This window comes from Notothenia coriiceps, unplaced genomic scaffold (assembly GCF_000735185.1).
Source record: "Notothenia coriiceps isolate Sejong01 unplaced genomic scaffold, NC01 NC01_scaffold00026318, whole genome shotgun sequence".
Taxonomy (NCBI): domain Eukaryota; kingdom Metazoa; phylum Chordata; class Actinopteri; order Perciformes; family Nototheniidae; genus Notothenia; species Notothenia coriiceps.
In genome coordinates this window covers 139,819-155,801 of record NW_011359019.1, presented here as the reverse complement: position 1 = coordinate 155,801, position 15,983 = coordinate 139,819, and the positions used below count along the sequence as shown (strand labels likewise).

The following is a 15,983-nucleotide window of genomic DNA, read 5'->3' as shown; positions in this document are numbered from 1 at the left end:
AAGGTAGTAAAAAACTGTGAGGAAATTAAGCACTGCCAAGAAAAAAATGCCATCAAAATGTACTAAGGGTCACAGACAAGAACCTTGTCAAAACATAATGATTTAACACCTCCGTTTTAAACAGTTGTTGTACTTGGCCTCTTCCCACATTTTCATCCTACTAATCACAGTAAGCTTGTTTTGACAGTGAATCAAATTGACACATAATGAAGCCACTGTGTCAAACAGGAGATTTACTGGCTGCTTGTGAGCTGCTCTACACTTTGCAACGCGGAATGGAATAAATGTCTGAATATACAGATAGAAATGTTTCCAATTGAAATAAACATGTTTTTTTTTAAGGTTTTTCTACTATGTGTCAGTATTCTTGTATTCTTATCAGGTTGCTTTTCACAATTGAAATAGTCTTAATTTAAAAGCAGGTTTTTGACTTATTTTCATAAATAAGACATTGATGACAGTAACAAAATAAAGTTGTTTATTTGCTGCAGCAATTTGAGTAATGCATTGATTGTAATACTAGCTACAAATATATATATATTATTCAAAAGGAGCATATAAAAACAAGTTAGTATCGTATTAGTTCTTAATGAAATTGTTCAAACTTGATAATAAGGGGAGGGATTTAACGTGATTAAAGTTTAAAAAAATGTCTAAAAAATATTATTATATGCAGGCTGACAGATGTCAAATAAAACATTTATATCAGTTATTTTGACCTTTAAGTCATGTTTGACGGATTCTTTTCCCAGTTGTCCACCTTTTGTCAGCTAAGGCATAAATTCTGACGATGAGTACTTTTTTTTTCACTGGCCAACCGACCTTTGTGCAGCACGGCGTTGGCAGGCTTGTTCCCGGCCATGGACTCTTTGGACAGGTGCTGGTGGGACTCGGCCAGACACTCCACCTCAGCGAAGCGGGCGTTGAGGGCCATGGCGGAGTGGCTGGGGTCCTGGGTCATGTTCAGGTACGCTGCCCGCCTCAGCTGCTCCTCGATCACCAGAGCCTGCTCCAACAGCTTCACACAAAGAGGGAGGAAGTGTTTTCATTTCCATTCAGATATAACAAATCCTTTAATCCTTCAATTATTTCAGCCTTCAGTGGTTATTTTTAATTATAATGATTGCCTTAAAGCGGCGTGCGAGGAACTTGTTCTTCATCTCGAGGTAGTTGCCCTTATGAATCTCAGTTTTGAAGGGCTCGTTCAGAATAGCATAACGCGGGTCATTCTGGATGTCCTGCCAACGAGCGTAGCCGTGTCTGAGGTACAGTCAGGGTCAAGGGAAAGAAATACATGCACAGAAAAATAGAAATACTTAATAATAATAAAGATAATAATAATTGTATTAATATTGATAATAATACAAAATAAAAATAAATAACAATAGTAATAATAAATACATAATAAATACATAATAATAATAATACAAATAATAACAATATAAAAAATTCTAATACGAAAATGTATTAAAAAAAAATTATGGTAATGCTAATAATAATACAAATTAAAGAGCTAATATTAATCCTAATAATAATAATAATAACAACAAGAATAATACAAATTCTTATACGAAAATGTATAAGAAAATAATGATGATAGAAATAATAATAAAAATAATACAAATTGAAATACTAAAATAAATCATAAAAAATCCAATAATAATAATTAAAATAATAATAATAATTTTTACAAAACATGTCATACAAGCATACACAATAACACAACACATGAATAAAATACAAAAATAAGCTGCATTCAAAATAATTTGGGGAAAATACAAAAAAACTATAGAACAGAAAGCAGTGGGAACTGGTGGAGTTATGATGTGGGGGGGGGGAGTTTCAAAGGAAAGAGCAAGCTTGAAGAGGTGGGATTTGAAGGCTTGTTCCTAATAAAGACAAAGATGGTAGGGGGTAGACTGTCTGATTTGGTTGGGGACTTCAATAAAAAGATGTGGAAGGAGTAGTTTTATATAACTCCTCACACGTTATATCTATATATATATATTGACTGCAGCTTCCCTCAGGCCATAAGAAATAACATTTCTTTGCCAGATGCCTCGCTCCTCGCTCCTACATCTGGGAAAGGATACGTTACGATGCCGGCTAAGAGCCAGTAGTCATGGCGACGGTGCCAGATGTCATGCATCTTTCCTGAAGACAGCGCCGCTCGCTCCTCAGTCTGCCAGAGGGTGTGCAGCTCTGACGGCAAAAAGTAAAAAGACAAAGCGTTTTCACCACAATAAAAAGTCTCATTCAAGATGTTTCCGGTACATAAAGAGGAGTAATGTAACAACATAAAGAAGATTCACGACAAAACAAAGATGTTTCATTGTAGCACCTGAAGTAAACAACCTGAAGTGAGACACTGCAGCACAAAGTCATAAAAGACAGAGACAAGGTAACTACTTTAACACGACATGAAGACGTGAGGGAGTTTCACAAAACAATTATTAAAGTGTACAAGCAGTTTCAAATAAGAGATTTGTTTTCCTTTCAATCACTTAATTACTTTTTCTATTACAGTTCTATTCAATTCATGCTGAATGAGGGAGTGGCTTTGAGAGTCCAAGACTTCAAAACTGTTGTATTTAAATATTGCTTTCAGACTTGAGAAAAAAATAAACCCTAAAAAAAAAGTGCAATTGTTCTCTCTGAGTTTTCATTATACTTCGCTGTGTATTTATTTGACGGTATCCTCACAACAGCCTCGTCTCTTCTGTTTGCCCATTGTTTAAAACTTCAAAATATTACAAGCCAATATTATGGAAATGACTCATATCATATTTGACTCTATGTTGGTGTCTTTGTCTTTATTTTTAAATATATCCTACCTACGGTCACAATACAGACAGTAGTTTGAACCTTTTTATCTTATTGATCTTCCATTCTCTCCTATGAGGAAATTGTGTTATAGATTTTGACGATTTAGTACAGAGACAATAACATATATTTTCAACAGCTCGGTCTCATCCCCCCTGAGATAGACAGAATTTAGCTGCAAGTGAAGCCAATGAATGCAACTCAACTTATTCACGTTAAGATAATTGCATATACGTTTATAAGAGGTACAGGAGGAGGGGATTATATTATACTGCTCAGAAAATGTACTTTAAATCAATTTGCATTCTCTGTTAAAACTGCACTGAAATGGAACAAGCCACGTACAGTTATTTAGAACTCATTTGAAGACAGTTGGTTAGTCAGCACTAAAAAAATGAGTTGCACTTTACTGTCCTCTGTCGGTCTGTTCTGCTGTAACATGTAGCTTTCTTTTTGCTATGATATATATATGTTTATATCTTTGGTTTAATAAGCACACTCCCTGGATTGGGAGTGTCCTTTGTTTGCTTCCATAACATAGTGACATCACTATGTATCACTCGCACTTCTTTTGGCTAGCGCTCCAACACATTGTACATGATAGGCTAAGGGGAGGGACATCTCTAGGCGGTTGACTAATCACAACAGAGCTGGCCAGCTAACCAATCAGAGCAGACTGGGCTCTGGTTTCAGACAGAGGGTGAAAAGAGGTGCAGCAGCACAGGCAGTATGAGAAAAATAAAGAGCTTTTTGAACAACATATTATTTTTTAAATATAATTAATAATTTTAGGGTGGCTCTTAAACATTTCTCAAAGGAACTACGGCTGAATAATAGAATATTGGTTTATTAATGTGCATAAGTAAACTAATGAAAACTGTTCTTACCTGTAAAACCTCCATCAGCGATATTGAACATGAACTTGACTTTGTATCCATTTTTGTCCTCCTTCCTGCTGTCATCCATCTCGTCCAACGTGTCTTTATCTCCATTTAATCGACCCTCTAATGCATCTTCACTCTTCATATCGTCTGCCACAGCTACATAAAAGAGACAACCATCTCTTAAAAGAAAAATCTATGTAATGGGCAACCACTTAGGATTCATTTGTGTTACAAAAAGCACAATTATTGCACCTTATAAGGATTCATTGCAATTATACCTGGCTTACTTTCTTTGTCTTCAGTTTTTGCCGAAAGTGAATCAGTATCTCCTTTTTCTGAGGACTTTTCTGGTTCCTTGCTGGGCTCAACTGTGAATAAAAAAAGATCGAATTAAACAAAGTAGCAGAATAATAAATATAACAGTTAATCATTATGCAGCACTCACTTCTAGGCGAGGTTTGACTGGCTGGTAGCTCTGGCTGTTTGGAAGCAGACTCCTTGGAGTTGGCAGATGGCTCGGTCTTTGCAGAGGGCGACTCGGTTCTGTCCCTCTCATCTCCTGTTTTCTCCTCTGAGCTGGCCTTGCTCTCCTCGCTGTCAGCCGCCTTCTCAGGTGCAGACGCTGCCTCAGCACTGGAAGACTGCCGAGGGACAAACAGGAGGAGAAACAGTGGAAGTTGGTAGAGGGCAAAGTTCAAAGGTGTCTAAGTTTGACAGTATCTGAGGATGATGAGATGTGTGCAGTTAAATAGTGATGAGGAGATGGATAAGACATTAAAGAAGAACTGAATGACAGTGATGGATGGAGGGAGGAAAAAACGACTCACTTCCTGTTCTGAAACTTTCTTGCCATCTTGCTCTGTGGTGTCCTTGTCTTCAGCAGCACTCAAGAGAGACTCAGGCTTCTCTGCAGTCCAGAAAACAACAACTTTTTAGTAAAATGTCATCCTAAGTATGAACTTCACCTTATATTCTGATACAAACTACCCAGAGATTTGACCCTGACCTGGTGGGATGGGGGTGCCCGGCTGCGTGGCCACAGGGCTGGCAGGAACAGGCGTGTTGGGATCTGAAGACAAACTCTCCGTCAGTTTCTTCAGCTCCATGCCGATGGGAATCAGGTCCGGAGAACTCAGCTTCCCATTTACATGCTCAAACTCTTGCACCTGCAAAGAAGAGTTTGGATCGACTAGTAAATAAAGAAATCCTACTCTACATGGGATTGTAAAGAACAGTTCATGTGGCAAACTGAAACAGTCTTTCAGTTTCAATGTATCTGTGTTTGGTTGCACCAATTCTTCTAAGTCCAAACTAAGCCTAGTTTCATGTAAATGTTGTTTTTGTTTATTACCAATATTTACTTTAATGTAATAATGGGAGAGCTGGCCCCATGTGTTGGGGCTTGGTCCCGATCGATTGGGTTCAAATCCAGTCTGGGACCATTTGCTGCGTGTCTCCCTCTTTCAACACTATCACTTATATAAAGACACTGGTTTCCCCAAATAACAAAACAAAATATATTTAAAACATATATATTTATATATACATTTCTCAGTGACCATGGACAAAAGTGATTTATTAAAAACATCAGTCTTGTAAAAAAAACATCCACTTGGGGTGAAGAGATGCATTGAACCAGATATAGCTAACTATAAAGCAATCAACACCAATAATAGATCAAAATGACATCACATTTTGCCATTCAAATATTGTTTGTTAGGTAAGCGTTATTGTATATGTGTCCCTCATTCTTAAATAATTGTAGCTACAAGCTAACTATGGAACACATTTCTGTGTGTTTAGATACTTACAATAGACTGGTGGGTAAACTTAAAATATAAATTAGCCCGTTTAATCTGTAGCTACTTTAAAAAAATTAAGCTTCAACTTGGTGATGCTACAGTTATCTGCAAGCAACAAATCGGACTGCTTTTGATTGGACAGTGCTCCGAATTGAATTTACAATTTTCACAAGTCCCACAAGGTAAGTTATTTTTAAAGTTTAATGTATAGACCGAGTTTTACCTATTTAAAACTCGCTTAGTTCCTTCACATAAACAAAAAATGCTCAAGTGCACAAACTCCAGAAACTATTTGTTAGTCGTTTTGTTGCCCAGGTGTATAAGCTACATGGGAACCAAAGCTAACAAAACATCGATACCTGTGGTTTGTGATGTATAAAAGAAGGTTCCTAAAAAAAGAAGTTTCCCTCTTGCCTGCCTCTGCCTGAACCGCTTGACCTACTTCCTCTGATCTCACAGCGCTGCAGCAGAGCGCTTGGTATTCTGAGTTAAAGACGTCTCGGGGAGAAGAACCCGTACCTTCTTCCTGACGAGGGACATGACTCCGATCCTGGTGAGAACGTGCTGACGAGACAGTCCCTCGCGTGGGACTCCGTCAGCGAACGTCTCTGCTCCGTCTGCCCCCGGCTCACACAGATGTCTCATGAACAGAGACACATAGGCCCTGATGGGAAAGAAAACACTTTACACTACGAGATGTTTTGAGAGAGAGGTTACAGGCACGAACACCGACTTAAAAAGGTACTGGCAGGAGAAGCACTTGTATAAGAAGATTGTAATGAATAGTTAGTTTAATTAATGAAAGGCAGTTGAAGCAAAACAATTGCTGAACAGATACAACAGTAATCTGATTACATCTTTTATTAATGTAACCGTAAGGGAATACAGTTACATATTTGTTGTATTTTTACAACGTACTCCTGCTACATGTCAACCGTTACTCCCCAGGCCTGTGTGGTACTAGCACCCCCGTATAGTAGTTAAGTATAAATCCCGCTTTAGCAGCAATGGCAATGGCAGTAGTATAGTAGTGATAGCTTTTATAAACATATCTCAGGGATACTTGCTGTCTCAATATCTATTTATTAGGGCTGTCAGTCGATTAAAATATGTTTTATCTGTTCTAAATGTACCTTAGAGGAATATTTTTCTAGTTTTTAATACTCTTATCAACATATGAGTGGACAAATAATTGTTGGCTTTCTAAAGTGAGTAACCCTGAAATCGGAGAGAGACCGACCTTTGCAAACTTTATATGAGCGTTCTGTAGCTTTGCCCTGGGCTAACCAATTAAATTTGGGGAGTGAGTGAAATAGCCTAGAGCTACCTCTCTACTAGATGTCAGGTCGCCCTTGACTTAAAAAAGTTGCACTGTGTGAAAAGAGGTTATTAATGCCAACACCGCTTTGTGGATCACAGTTGAGCTGCATGAAGGCCTCACCTGAACTCACGCTCGCTCTTCCCTCTCAGGTCTCGAACCAGCCAATGGGAGTTGAAGGCGTCCTGAGGGGGCATGCCCCAACGCATGATGGCGTTCAGGAAGGCTTTCCTCTGCCGGGCGTTGAACCCCAGCACCTTGTGATGAGAAGAAACAGCTTTAGGCAGAGAATGGAGTAAGCAAAACAAAAGGTATACTAAAAAAGGGTATATAAAAAATGTTATAGCAGAGTAAAATGTTCTGATTGTTGTTGTGTAAAAGTGATATTGCATTGATCGTAATTCTGTCCCAATTGCCCTTTTTAACAGAGTGTTGGGCTCAGGATCAGCTGCAGGGCAGTGATGGCACTTTGTGACCTTGCTATGAAGCCCATCCCTTAATTTCCCATTATTAGGCACAATTTTACAGAATTTAGAGACACAGTCTTGCCTCACATTACATGATGCCAGTAAGGCTACTGCAAACAGGGTTAATACTACTCTATACATGTAAGATGCATAGGATCAGTGGTTGGTAGTAATATGTTATATTAACTCCATTACATTAAGTATTTGTTCAATACATTGTACTACTAAGAGTAGTTGTTTTGCATATTTAATTTAATTAAAAATGTAAAAGAAATGTACTTCTAATCTGTTATATGAAGCTTACTGATAAAGTTAGCCTCAAATATACTTAGACTCAGCTGAGCTCACACACACAAAGAAAAATGTCCGAGATGGAGAGAAAATGTTATTTATCATCCAAAGACACTCGACATCATGACCATCAAGAATATATTTAAATCTGGGAAAAAGTTATACATTTATGGAAATTCATCAGATCCTGAGAAGTCTTTCAGGAAAACTTTTTTTAAACCTTACCAACGGAGTACTTTTTTATATGAATTCTACTTGTGTCAATTTAGTAAAGTACATTTTACTTGAGTACAATTTATGTTTACTCCCCCCACCACTGGAGTACTTGCAGACTGTAATTCATACCTCAATACTGCCCCCAACCCGTGCCAGTAAGGGAGGCAGAGGTTTGTCCTTCTCATTCTTCATCTGCCGACGAGAGTGTCTGCGTCCTCCTACAGATAATAAAACCAACTGCACTGTTAGAAAGACCTCCAGTGTCTTACTAGTTCAGGAATACCTTGTGTGAAGAAGTGTTGTAGTGTGGTGTCCCACCTAAGAGCATAATAACTGTCTGAAGGTAATAAAGATTTTTTTTTTTCGTGCCGCCTACCTTCAGGCCTCTCCTCGAAATCTTCGTCCTCGTCCTCGGACCCCACGGAGTACTCCGACTGATTGTCTGAAAGATGATCCTTCCACTCTGAGCCACACATCAGATAGAAACAGTACATTGCATTCGCTTCTGTTGGTGGCCACCTGATGGCGCCATGGCACTGCAGATTACTACAGACCACTACAGCTTGGCAGGCGCATGTTGTCCCGCCTTCTGAAGTGAGGTGAGGGTTCACTACTCTGCCAGGCAATCACTTTAAACTCAGAGGGTACTCTTAGCTGTGATGGGCTTTGAAATATTCTCACTCACAGAGCTGTTGAACTGTGGCAATCAGGGCCTTGAAGCTACTCCTAAAAGTAAGACTACAGGATGTATGCCAATGCAATAGACTAGAAACTGTTTAACTATGAGAAAGAAGCGCTTCAAAAGCCCTTTGAGACGACTTTAGGCCCAGTATAACACACTCTTTGGCAGAATTAATGGAGGTCAACTGTCCTTGTTGAGACTTAAGAGGATTTAATAAACACTGAGATTAATTTGCTGTTCTTGCTTGTGAACTGATACACCCAAATTACTCTGTGTCAAGATAATGTCAGCTTGTTAGCCCACTAATGAAGCTAAGCATGTGTGGGCATGTGAGGAGTGCTGCTCTGTTATTGGATTAGCTGATTGGGATGTAAACTGGATGTAGAAGTTGATCACATGTTACAACAAGAGCTGTTGACCTGCACTGACGCCCGCACAGAGGTCGTTACACTGCTCTGTACTTCATTATCATACAGAAACATACTATCTTAGCATAGGGCTGAACAATAAATGACATGTTATTAAAATCGCACAACGTACTGGTCCAATATTTGGTAAAGGTAAGTATGTGGAAATACCTGAATTAAATGGGCCCTATTGTGCTAATTTTCAGCTTCATATTAGTATTTTGTGCCTCTACTGTGACCTGTCTCCATGCTTTAATGTTCAAAAAGGTCTTTATTTTACTCGTGCTGCCTGTGCTGCTGCACCTCTTTTCACCCTCTGTCTGAAACCAGAGCTCACTCTTCTCTGATTGGTTAGCTGGCCAGGTCTGTTGTCGTAGGTCAACCGCTTATAGATATCCCGCCCCTTAGCAAAATAGGATTTTAGCATTTGCAGACTGTTTACACGCAAAACTACCTATATAACATACTACAGGAAAGGGGAAACCCCCAAGAGCATAATAAGTCTTCTTTAAGATTGTGGTACTGCAGTTCAATCCTGCCTACAAACGTAATAAGAATCCTTAATTGTTAGAGAATCACACCACTATCATTTCAAAAATATTTTTCAATTATAATGTTTCAAAAATTATCGTTCCCTCTAATCTCACCAAGCATATTGCATATTGCATTATAAATCAGCATAATTGCAATAATTGTTTCAAACTTTTGCAGCCCTTTACCAGCAGTTTTCTTATAATGTGACCAAGAGTATCAAACCATATACCTAATTATAGTGTTATTTGTACCAAGCACATGTGCCTTCATTATGGCAATGTTATATTTTTCAATGACATTTTGAAAGCTTCCATACAAATGTTTACAAATAAACTTCTCTATCTGGCTCAGAATTTGGCTGTGTAAATCTTATGCTCAGCTTTGAGAAATGTCCTGCACAGAACAGATAAGGTGTCAATCTTTAAGCTGATCTGTTTAGCGGTGATTGGTCCCAGAATGCCATTCAAAACACAACATTTACTTTTGACTCATGGAGGCAGTACTTAAAGTTCAGTAAGATAATTTGGGGAATACAAGAAACTGATCCATAAAATAAACCCAAATCCGACCTTAATTGAAGGGTTTATTATATCGTTAGATTAGAATTAGAACATAATGGCTCTTCTTTCTTAGACATTTTATTTTTGGCTTGCCACCTGTCCATGAGCCAGCTCCAAAGCTGATTGGCTAACAATGATCTGGTTTCTTCTGAAATCTGAATCTCATGTGCTCTTGTGTCTACTAAATATTTTTCAAAATGGTGAAGAACGCCAAATTCTGGCACCAATGTGTAAAAATAAAAGTGGCACTAATGTAATAGATTGTTGATACCAAAACGCAGCCAGGAAATTGTTATATGTGCCAATATTAAATAACAAAACTTAAGAGATGATTTTGCTGAATATATTAGGAACAGCAAGAAAGCCATTTAGTGGTGATGGAGAAGCTCTGTGTGTCTGGGACAGTCTACCTTGGTCCTCCTGGGTGGTGTCGTTGTAGTTGACCTGCTTCCGGATGCGTTTGCCTTTCCCCAGGTTGCGGGCCAGGTCCTCCTGCTGCTGCTCGTAGTGGTGACGGAGGAGTTTCTCCCAGAAATCCGGATCCACGTTCTCCTCCTGCTTGATAATCTCCCGCTCCACCTCCTCCTGCACGATGGCACAAAGACAACATGCTGATGTTTTATACTACATAAATCACTGTTTGTTGCCAAGTAAATTACTTCTTCATGTCAAAATCATCAGACAAAGTATATTCTAACTTGTTTTAAACCAAATTCCAAAGTTAAAAACCAGCTGCTGACTCTTAAACGTAGAAGCTCAGGTGTTTGAATTGTCCTAACTTCAATTATTATATAAGCTACACCTTTATTCAACCCCATTCATCATGCTGAAGAACATTGCTATGTTCTCACCTCTCCTTCCTCTTCTTTCACCACATACTGAGCCACCTTGAAGGAGCTCAGGTACTCGTTCGTGTTCTGAATCTCTGTGTCTTCGGTGGCGTCCCGACTGCGGTCCAACAGGTTGGAGATGGCGTCATCATCGTAGTGAATCACATTTCCCTCTTCACAATCTTTGTTGTCACCTGTGGATCAGATGCTCTTAGTTAATGGACAAAATGAGCACACACATATACATTTTTTTTATCCATGTCTAAAGTGTTGACCTATTCAAACAGTGATTTCACCTTAAATGAACAATTATGAGTGACTTAACAATCCAAAATAAGATGGACTCCATGGTCATTTGTTACGTGGTACACTTTTTTCAAGTCCTTTAGTGCCTTTCCTGAGATCAGTATCATATCCAATTTTACTTTCTCAGTCATTTTCCAGAAATGCGGATCTGCAGAAGCAGTTTTTGGCAAAAATTAAGAACGCTTTTTCAAGAAAAGACTAGGGCTTCTCAACTAAATTTCATCCCATACAGAGCAAATGGAAATACCCTTACTGCTTTTAAAAGTAACAAAGAAAGCAGATACTTATTGAACCTCCAAGTGCTCATCAAAGTTACATTGATATTTAATGATGATTTACTGTAGCAATATAAAGCCCAAATGGAGGTGCGAAAAAAATGTCTGCTTTAAGTAATTTACTAAATTGGAACATGGTGCTTAGACAAACCCATGGCTCGTGCTGCTTCTATTTCATCTTTGAAAAGCTCCTCGGTGCCGAACTTGAGGATATCGTCCAGTTCCTGTTTGGACATGGATCCAGTTTTGGAGCCCAGGCCGGGCCTCACCACCAGGTGGGTCAGCATCATCTTCCTCTTCGCCACCTGAGTGATCCGCTCCTCCACCGAGCCGCGCGTCACAAAGCGATAGATCATCACCTTCCTGTTTTGGCCTATACGATGAGCCCTGCTGAAAGCCTGGGAGAGTGGAAAAGGACTTACAAGAGATGACATAGTGGTGAACAGCAAATAATATAAAACTATTAGCTGCTGGTTAAAAGCCACAACACAAGCATGTCTTTATTTGAAAGTATCTGAAAAATGAATACTTGGATGTCATTGTGAGGGTTCCAGTCCGAGTCGTAGATGATGACGGTGTCAGCACTCGCGAGGTTGATGCCAAGACCACCAGCTCTAGTTGAAAGCAGGAAGCAGAACTGCTGAGCGCCGGGGGCTGTGACAAGGAAGGAGAGGATTGTTTGTGTGTGACAGGGAGTGAAAGTATCCATAGATAGAGAGATTTCAGATGAACAAACTCACCATTGAAGCGGTCAATGGCCTCCTGCCTCAGGCCTCCTGTAACTCCTCCATCAATACGTTCATATTTATAACCCTCGAACTCCAGGAAGTCCTCAAGCAGATCCAACATCTTTGTCATCTGGGAAAAATCATAATACGGGTTGATTGACCTTTGAATAAAAATAAATGAAATAATCTGCACTCTCAAAATCATTAGATGTCTGAGTATGAGCTGGCATTGGCACTGGATTAGATCAAATATGGATGACCGGATTTTAATAGTTTCATGGCCTCAGTATAATGAAGGCTGTGGCTTCCAGCTCAGAAATAATATGTATTTGACTATTACTTGAGAGAAAATGAGAACTCTGTGTCCTTCGTCTTTGAGTTTCCTCAGCATTTTCTGAAGCAGCGTCACTTTTCCTGAGGACTTCACCAGTTGGTTGCCATCATACGAGCCGTTGGGTGATACAGGAGCTTCCTGCAAACATAAATCCAGGAATCAACTGGAGAAATAAATGCATACCTGTTAAATACAATTAGTTTAAGCCACAGGATTTCCGACCATGGGGTAACGAGCCAAAATTGCTGCGAACAGGTTGTTATCTTGTGTAAAATCTCAGCCTCGGGCTCTCTTTTCAAGGCATCAACATTCAATTTCTTCACTCAAAGATTTTGCGCTCGGCATTGAGATCAAATATTTAACTGTGTTTAAAAATGCAGCCGTACCACAGCAGCCACTGGGAACAGGTAGGGATGGTTGCAGCACTTCTTCAGGTCCATCATAATGTTGAGCAGCGACACTTGGTTCCCTCCAGTTTTCGAGTTCAAAGCCTCAAAATTTCGTGTCAAAATGAACTTGTAGTATTTCCTGCGGGTCAGAAATCAGAAAGAATCAGGACAAGAATTATAAAAAGATAGCCCACCACGTGTGGCAAAAAAAAGATTATTATGGAAATTACAAGCTAGTTTCATTTGATAGCATTTCATACTTTACAACATGCCAAGTGAAATGATATTATTTATAAAAATGCCATCAGAATGAATCTATTGATATGAACTCCAAATCACGCCCTCACTATCATACAGCACTTTGTATGAGAAATATGTAACTGCTTACAGCTAAAACCTAAACAGTGAAAGTAAATGTGTCTCTTATTTCTAAGTGTTAGGAACTTATAATATGCTGTGGGTCAGAGAGCGAAAATCTGAATGAATCAGGATAAGACTTCAAAGTATGGTAGTGCATGCAATATTCTAACTGTGAAGTGGAGATTCAAATCTAGAGTCAACTTAAAGTGAATGGCAGTTAGGACTTCACAACCTGCATAGTGAAATAAAGTAGTACAGACGGTACTTTAGCTATAGTATGGGTAATGTGTAACTTCCAACAGCATTTTTAATAGTTTTCAATTTCTTAAATGTTCCTTGAAAATGGTAACGTTTCAATGTGTCGAGAATGTTTCATTGTTTGAGGCCTTTACACCCTATTTTATCTAAGGTGTATAATTAAGAAATAGTTTATATTACAGTAAATGGACATTTTAAGAAAACGTATTTGCAAGACAGCAGCAAAACAGAGTATCAACTACGTCTTCTTCTTCTCCTCAGTGGCTTACTTCTGCATGGGGCTGAGCTCCACCCGGACGATCAGCTCTGTCTTTGAAGGCATGTTCTTGAAGACGTCCGCTTTCAGCCGTCTGAGCATGTGAGGGCCCAGTAGGTCGTGGAGCTTCTTGATCTGGTCCTCCTTAGAGATATCAGCAAACTCCTCCAGGAAGCCTTCCAGGTTACTGCACAGATCACACGAAGAGGAATGTAATGATCAAATTAAGCCATAGTGAAAAATAATTCACATTTAAATCAAACCTTACAATCAAGCAACACAAGGTCTGTCTATACATCTAAGTGGGGATATAATGGAAGCACCAGCATGCAAGATTACATTTGATTTCATTTCAGTAACTGACGCTTTTATCGAAAACTACTTGCATTAAACCAAGAGAATAAAAACTCAGAATAGCAAGAAAACTGTCAGTGCATAAGCTTCAAATAAGCCAAACCATGTGAAGTGCTGGAGCATTTGCTTTATATACTCCAAACCTTGCTAAAGTGCTTTTTTTGGGCGTTTTCTTTTTGTTCTGGGGCAACAGAGTTGGAATTGGAGAAAGTGGGGAATTTGAAAGATGTTGAAGGAGAGAGGGAGGACTCACTTGAAGCGTACAGGGGTGAGGAAGTTAAGCAGGTGGAACAGCTCCTCCAGGTTGTTCTGAAGAGGAGTCCCAGTGAGCAGCAGCTTGTAGTAGATCTTATACCCGTTGAGGATTCTGAAAAACTGCACCGGACATGAGATATGACACACAATTCTCAAATAAAAATGCAATGACGCATGTCAAACTTCACACAGTTTTACCTCATGACACATGTTCTGTCAGCCTTTTTATGTCATGGATAAGTTCATGCACAAACATTTCCTCCTCATATCTGTCTGTGCCCCTGCTGCTTTCCTCTTGTTCTGCGACCCTGATAATATTCTTGCTGTTTCCGAAACAGTGCCAGAAACGCTGTTTTACCTTTGATTGGTTGTTCTTCAGTCGGTGGGCCTCGTCCACCACCAGGCAGGCCCAGGTGATGGAGCCCAGGATGGCCTGATCGATGGTGATCAGCTCGTAAGAGGTCAGCAGCACGTGGAACTTGATGGGAGTGTCTTTCTGCGAGGGGACGGAGGAAGAGAAGAGCGGCAACAGAATGTAAGTTTGACACAGGTATGTATGTTTGGTATCAAATTAGAGCTGTACAATTTGGAAAGAATAACTTATTCTAATCATTTTGACTTATATTACAAATCCAATATAAGTCAGATATTGAGTGGATTGATCATTTTTGCATCATGTTTCTCATTATCTTTCAAATATATAGTTAAATATTTTTGGAAGATCTGTACCAAAACAAATACGTTTTGTTTTAATACAGTACAATTTCTAGGTGATGATACCTCTCTAGCTCTACAATAGTTAATTCAAAATGTTATTTAATTTTTGTTATATATAGCCTTTAACTGATGTTTTGTTTCCTGTGATTTGAATGTCACAATAGTCCATTTTGATTAATTGTGCAGCCCTAGATTAAATCCTGGATGAAAAATAATTGTTTGCGTTTTTTCTTAAAATGAATTATTGTATTTTTACTGAGTGAGAGTTTTGAATTACCTAGGGTCAGCTTTGCAACATTTTACATCATTTTTATTTATCCCAAAAAGGGTAAAAAATTAAATTAAGAACAAAGAATAAGAAACAGTTGATGTCAGCACATATCATTTTGCATCCCCACTCACACATGCATGTACAAACAAACACCCCCAGTCTCCATCTTAGGTCTGGAAAAACATAAGCAATTTACAGGTGTTTTTATTTTTTTGGAGAGAAAAGTGTTCTTGCATGTTCTTCCAGTAGGAAACAGCTGCGTGTTCACCTTCATGCGGAACACCTTGCGTCCGGACTTCACGGCGTTGTCCTCGAAGGTGAACTCGTTCTCCCTGATGATCGCCCGGCTGTCTTTGTCTCCGGTGTAGGTCAACACGTAGAAGTCCGGAGCCCACATCTCAAACTCCCTCTCCCAGTTGATGATGGTGGAGAGGGGCGCACTCACCAGGAAGGGCCCCTTCGAGTGACCCTGAGGGAGGGAGGGGGAAAAACAGGACACAAACTACTTTTGCAGCACAGTGGAAATATATCAGGGTATAAGCAGGAATCCTGAAGTCAAACTTAAAACCTTTTAAGACCTTTTTTAAGACCCTTTCCATACATTTTAAGACCTCAGCGCCACTTTGAGTTTTAACCGGTTACATTGGCGACACACTTTACCTCACA

At 39.3% G+C, this 15,983-nt stretch overlaps 1 protein-coding gene across 1 annotated transcript in view; it reads right to left on the bottom strand.

The window, feature by feature from the left end:
• Positions 1-822: 822 nt before the first annotated feature.
• Positions 823-15,983, bottom strand: part of LOC104956750 (chromodomain-helicase-DNA-binding protein 5-like) — a gene marked incomplete at its 3' end in the record, with an annotated part of 20,624 nt that continues 5,463 nt past the window's right edge. Inside the window, exons 6-28 of the mRNA XM_010784277.1 lie at positions 15,586-15,786; positions 14,688-14,825; positions 14,328-14,449; positions 13,734-13,907; positions 12,844-12,985; positions 12,464-12,595; positions 12,136-12,253; positions 11,925-12,049; positions 11,547-11,793; positions 10,836-11,008; positions 10,395-10,569; positions 8,178-8,243; positions 7,931-8,019; positions 6,951-7,084; positions 6,029-6,173; positions 4,714-4,873; positions 4,535-4,614; positions 4,153-4,348; positions 3,995-4,075; positions 3,711-3,863; positions 2,094-2,202; positions 1,128-1,260; positions 823-1,018 (exon numbers count right to left, since the gene is read on the bottom strand). Of these exons, the coding sequence (XP_010782579.1) occupies positions 823-1,018; positions 1,128-1,260; positions 2,094-2,202; positions 3,711-3,863; positions 3,995-4,075; positions 4,153-4,348; positions 4,535-4,614; positions 4,714-4,873; positions 6,029-6,173; positions 6,951-7,084; positions 7,931-8,019; positions 8,178-8,243; positions 10,395-10,569; positions 10,836-11,008; positions 11,547-11,793; positions 11,925-12,049; positions 12,136-12,253; positions 12,464-12,595; positions 12,844-12,985; positions 13,734-13,907; positions 14,328-14,449; positions 14,688-14,825; positions 15,586-15,786 (3,289 nt within the window). The remainder of the gene's footprint in view (positions 1,019-1,127; positions 1,261-2,093; positions 2,203-3,710; positions 3,864-3,994; positions 4,076-4,152; positions 4,349-4,534; positions 4,615-4,713; positions 4,874-6,028; positions 6,174-6,950; positions 7,085-7,930; positions 8,020-8,177; positions 8,244-10,394; positions 10,570-10,835; positions 11,009-11,546; positions 11,794-11,924; positions 12,050-12,135; positions 12,254-12,463; positions 12,596-12,843; positions 12,986-13,733; positions 13,908-14,327; positions 14,450-14,687; positions 14,826-15,585; positions 15,787-15,983) is intronic.